We start from the raw sequence: 5,309 nt of genomic DNA on the forward strand, positions 1-5,309 counted from the left end.
CACGCATTAATTCATCCCCCTGGAGCGAATGCAAAAGTGGAAGGAGAGCTTGGCTCAGGGCTGGCTGACCTTCCTGGGATGGCATTCTGCGTGTTTTGATAAACTGGTTCCTATTTTCTGTTTCCTGTGCTTTGAAACTTCTTAGGTTAAAGGTCAAAGCAAGGAAGAAAATGTGGAGAAACGCCGGGGTGAGGTTTAAGGCCTTGACCTACGACCTGAGCACGCATCATCTGGATGTGAAATTGGGATGGCTTCCCCTGGGAGGCGAGGATGCAGTGTCACTGAGCAGCTGGTGCAGGAGCAGGGCCTGGAGGGGAGGATGGGCAGAGACGGGCAGAGCTGGGGGAGACGGATGGGCAGGGGCTGCTGCTGCTCCAGTCCCCTGGGCGATGCAGCCACGGGCTATGGTGCAGGGGTGGGAGGTCAGTGGGACACTGTAAGGCCAACAGAAACCGGGGTGCGTCCTGGGTGGCCTAGTTACAATAAAGAGGCATCTAGGTGGGGCTTTGAGTCAGCCCAGTGCTTTGTCACCATGTCCAACATTCTCCTTCGATAAAACACACACCTGGGGCAGAGACGGGCTGAACTCCACAGAGACAAGTCCCAGCGCAGCGAGGACAAGGTCTACTAGGTCAGTAAGAGTTCCTGGGGGCTGAGCCTCTGTCCAGGTGGCCCAGCGTCACCAGGGACATGCCACACCTTCCCCAGCTGTGAACTGCTGACAGGTGAACTGCTGCTATGTACTGCACAGATTTGGACAGAGGCAGAGACACAGCCTGGGGCATGGTGACCGAGGGATAGGTGTGTGGCAGCATGGGGACTGGGAGTCCTCTGCTATCCTAGAAAGACCAGCTCCACCTGAGGGAGAATCTAGCTCTGCAGGTTTTGGGGGAAATCAGCAGTTTGGTGCTGCTTCTCCGCCGCCCATCATGCTGCTGACGAGCCTGCATGTGGTTCTCCCAGGTCAGCGTCCAGCCTTCCCTGAGACAGGCTCCACTTCAGATTCCGGACACGAAGGCCAGTGACAGGTCAGGGGTGGGTTGGGGGGAGCCAAACATTCTGTCATTTGGGGCTTTTCCAGTCCTGTTCTGGCTGACCCCAGAGCCGTGGTCGGCAAACTTTGGCTCGCTAGCTACATGCTTGCTGAGCCGCAGTTTGCCTACCACTGCCCCAGAGGTATGATGTTTTTCTTATTTTTTTAATCATCACCTGAGGATATGTTTATTGATTTTAGAGAGAGGAGAGAGCAAGAGAAACATCAATGTGAGAAACTCAATTGGTTGCCTTCCGTATGTGTCCGGATGGGGAATCGAACCTGAAACCTTTTGGTGCACCGGATGATGCTCCAACCAACTGAGCCACTGGGCCAGGATGGTTGCTTGTTTTTGAAATATTAATGTTTTATTACTGTTTCATCTCTTTGAAAGATTGTAGCCCAGTTATTGGCCAAAGCAGAATTGCTGGCTGTCTGGGTCAAAACCGCAAATCTAACCCGCCAACTTGCTTGGCTGGTACAGGGGTGTGGCTGGTGAGCCCCGACAACCACATGCTTGGTGCTCAGGACCTGGTGTGGGATGCTTGGTCTGCGGTTGCCCAACACCCTGAGCCAAGGACTTGGGTGCAGGATGCTGGGAAGTTGGGGTGCAGATGGGAAAGTGAAGTTGAGATGAGCTTGTGCCCTGGCCCCTGGGCTGCTTTCCTGCTGGGGTGCCTTGGGATCTTCCCTGCAAAGTCAGGAGCCTAGGGAGGGCCCTAGAAGTAAAGGAGACCACCCCCCAAGGTAGGAAGGGGATGGCGAGTCTGGAACTGCGTCAGCTGCAGGTGAAGGGGTGGGGCAGGGCTCGGGGCTGGGCCCACAGGGTCTGCACAGTGAGAGGGGGGCCTGCGGGGTGGTGGGAGAGGGGACAGCACCCCAGGAAGAAGAGCAGGAGCAGAGGGCTGGCAAGGGGCCTGCTCCCCACCCAGGACCAGCCGGTGCGCCCCCAGCTTTGCCTCAGCTGCGCGAGTTTGGCTCTGGGACTTGTACCCAGACTGTCCTTACTGAGGTGGACATGTTGCCCAAGACAAATGTGGCCTCGCACACGGCTGGCCGGGGGGCTGGGCCCGAGAAACCTCCACAGAGGCTGTCAGGCTGTGACACAGCGCGTTCCCAGCTTCTAGCATCACCAAAGTGGCCCACTCGGCATGTTTTACTGTAAAACACCTTTTATTTGGATGTGGCTACTCGGTAAATATTGAATAGTGCTCATCCCAGGCAGCTGCCAGGCAAGAAAGAGAGAGATAAATGGGGGCTTTTCAAGATAGCGGGGCAATTGGGAAGCCAGCAGTCAACGACAGGGATGCCGGTTTCTCTTCGGTGACTCCCTGTCCCCCTTCTCCCAGGAGCAGAAGATAGGAACTGTGAGCCCTTAAATCAGCTAAGAGGAGTCCCAGGTGTGTGCGGTTATGGGCGATGCCTGAGCCGCGATGCCCGAGCCGAGAGGCCAGGAGACCCACCGGGGAGCCGAGGACCGTGTGGAGAAATCCCAGATGCACAGCGTGTTTCTCAGGGAAAACCTTTACTTTGAAACCAAGCACCTCTTTTTGTGTTTCTGTGTGCACAACGCCAGCCTTCTCGTTGAAAATGGTCCAAAAGTCGGATGCCATGTGTCCAGCCATGTGAGCCCGTGCTGTAGGAGGCAGCGGAGTGGCCCGGGCTCCTCTCTGCTGGCACCACAGCGGGCACTTGAGGGGGGTGGGCACCCACGAAAGAGCACATCCCTGGACGGGGTCCTTTCCCGGTCTCCTGAAATGCCTCGCATAGCGGGAGAGGAGCCCAGGGGAGAGTCCTTGTACGTAACATCCTGCTTCCTTCCTTGAAGGTCTTTCATGGGGGGCAAGGTGGCTTCTAGTCCTTGTCGGGTGGGGTCCTGCAGCCTACCCCCACCCCCACCCCCAGCTCTTACTGTATAACAATTTTGTAGAGTCAATCACTTCTTTTCCTGCAAATCTAGTCTCTAAATTGGATCCCGTAGCTGGGGAGGGGAGGAAGGGGGATGTAATGGGGTGGCAGTGTGGCTGGTCTTTGCTGCCGATCAGAGCAGAACCACAGGGCGGGAGAGGGTCTGCATCTAAGCAGAGATGTGATGGGGAGGCTTTGCTAGCACCATTTCGGCTTTAAGAAACTAAGACTGCACGTTCCCACACACCTGCCTAGGGACCCTAATTGCTGAGACGGGTCCCCAGCCAGGTGGATCCACCAGGTGACGCTGGTGGATTGGGATTCTCAGCGCTGAGGGCTTTGGAAGCTCGTTTTCTGGAACCAGTCACTTTCCCAGGCAAAAGACAACGCAGCCTGTTCACAGTCATCACGACGGATTGCAATGTCCAGGAGGCTATGCGGAGTGTGATTTCATCTGAAAAGACCGTCTGTTAGTCCCACTGACGTGTTGTTGGTCTGTGTGTCATCCAGATGGCGAATGCTGAAGCGACCTTCGGGAGCCATGGTCCACGCGTTACAGGAGCATTTCGCGCGGGCAGGACTCCTGCCCTCAGTGGTAGTAGATGCTGAAGGCGTGGAGCACGTAGAGCAGGGTGGTGATGAAGGCGAAAAACTGGAAGGGGTGAGAGTGACTGTTATAGACGGACAGAGCCGGCTGCTGCCCATCCCTCCAAGGGGCCCGCAGGCCCTGGAGCCCAGCTGGCCACATGCCCTGACCCTGCTGTGCCCGCTGTCCGCCTGAGGACAGCAGCTACTGGCCGTGCTCCGTGCTCCTAGAACTGCCCACCGCGGGGATCCTGAGGCCACTCTCCCGGCGCCCGGCTCCTGCCTCATTTGCAGACTGTGCATCCCTCCCTGCCATAGGCAGCTCATCGCCCTCCCTGCCCTGGGCCCTCTCTCTCCCGCTGTCTTCCAGCCACAGTGTCTCCCTCTCTCGTCCTCTGTCACCATGTGTGCTCTGACGACTCCCACAGTTTCCCACGCCAGCCCAGACTCCCGTCCGAGAGCCTGCTGGTCACTCCTCATGGAAGTCCCAGAGGCCCTTCAGCTCTGCATGGTCCAGACGGAGCCCCTGAGCTCTCCCCAGGAGCTGGACAAGCTGTGAGCGCCAGGACCCTCCTCCTGCCCAGCTCCACAAGCCAGACAACTGTGGCCGCCCCGACTCCTCCCTCCCTTCCCCACCCAGTTCCCAAGTCATCTGACTGCAGTGTCCCACGGCCCACTTCTCCCTCCTCTCACACCATCACCCCTCGCCAGGGCTTCTCTCTGCCTCGCTTGCCCTTCTCTATGCCCACGCTGCCCTCTGCTGTGCCCAAGAGGGACGCTTGACCCTGTTTCACCAGCATGAGATGAAACCGTGTGATGGTCCCACTTTGCAGGGTAGAGTCCTTGCCCTTAGCACACTTCCCAGGCCTGGCCGACTGCTCCAGCCTTTGCCCTGCTGTCCACTCACACTCTGTTCATTCATTCATTCAACAAATATCTTTTGGGCACCTGCTAGACTTCAAAAACAACAATGGCTATAACAGTGAACATTCGAAAACTTTCGTCCTCCTGGGGTGAGGGGGTCCTTGCCAAGGCCCTGAGCCAGAGCATGTGTTTTGTTCAGGGGCAGCCAGGAGGTCCGTGTGCTGTAGCAGCTGAGAGCGGGTGGCAGTGTGCAGGGTCAGGCTGTGAAGAGCCGGGGCCGTAGGTGGGGTGGGTGGCAGTTGAAGGAGGGGAAATAGCTCAATGAGAAGGGCAAAGACAGGCTGGAAAGGCAGCTGAATACCTATGGCCACCCTAGTGGGTCATGGTGCTTGCTGGCACCCCATTCTTAAGCTGGGGCAGCACCTCACGCTGCACCCCTTGCCCACCTGATCTCTGTGGGAGCCCCCAGGGACACGGACTCTACCTTTCTGGCCACAGTGATGCCACGGTGACTGAGACCCAGCTGGAGTCCTGCCTTGGAAGTTTCCCAGGTGAGGTGATAAAGGCTAGGCCTGTCAGAGGAGGAATCTGTCAGCGGTGAACTTGCTGCCACGTGAGGGCGCCATTCCCACATAGGGAGGAAGGAGGCACAGTGCAGAGACCAGAGGAGAGGCACAGGGGCCCGGAGTCTGGTCTGTTGAGCCTAAGGTCTGGGGTCCCGCTTGTCCCACCTTTTGGCTGGGCTACCTAGCCTTGGGTCCCATCACTGAAATAAACGGGCGCCTGGCCAGTGCAGCCGTGCTGAGGGCCCTGGGCTCCACTCCACAGCAGGAGAGCCCCGAAGGCCCTGCAATCTGTGCTTTGGAAAAAATATTTGGACGGCAGTGAAGGGGATGCAGAGAGCTGAGGGGGGAAAAAC

At 57.6% G+C, this 5,309-nt stretch overlaps 1 protein-coding gene across 2 annotated transcripts in view; it reads right to left on the bottom strand.

The window, feature by feature from the left end:
- Nucleotides 1–2,187: 2,187 nt before the first annotated feature.
- The window catches only part of LOC102438040 (MAL-like protein), an 11,796-nt gene continuing 8,674 nt past the window's right edge, over nt 2,188–5,309 (bottom strand). For both annotated transcript variants that reach the window (XM_006100863.3, XM_023764412.1), the window contains exon 3: nt 2,188–3,593. In XM_006100863.3, coding sequence (XP_006100925.1) covers nt 3,531–3,593 — 63 coding nt within the window. In that variant the 3' untranslated portion in view covers nt 2,188–3,530. The remainder of the gene's footprint in view (nt 3,594–5,309) is intronic.

This window comes from Myotis lucifugus, unplaced genomic scaffold (assembly GCF_000147115.1).
Source record: "Myotis lucifugus unplaced genomic scaffold, Myoluc2.0 scaffold_331, whole genome shotgun sequence".
In the NCBI taxonomy this organism is placed as follows: domain Eukaryota; kingdom Metazoa; phylum Chordata; class Mammalia; order Chiroptera; family Vespertilionidae; genus Myotis; species Myotis lucifugus.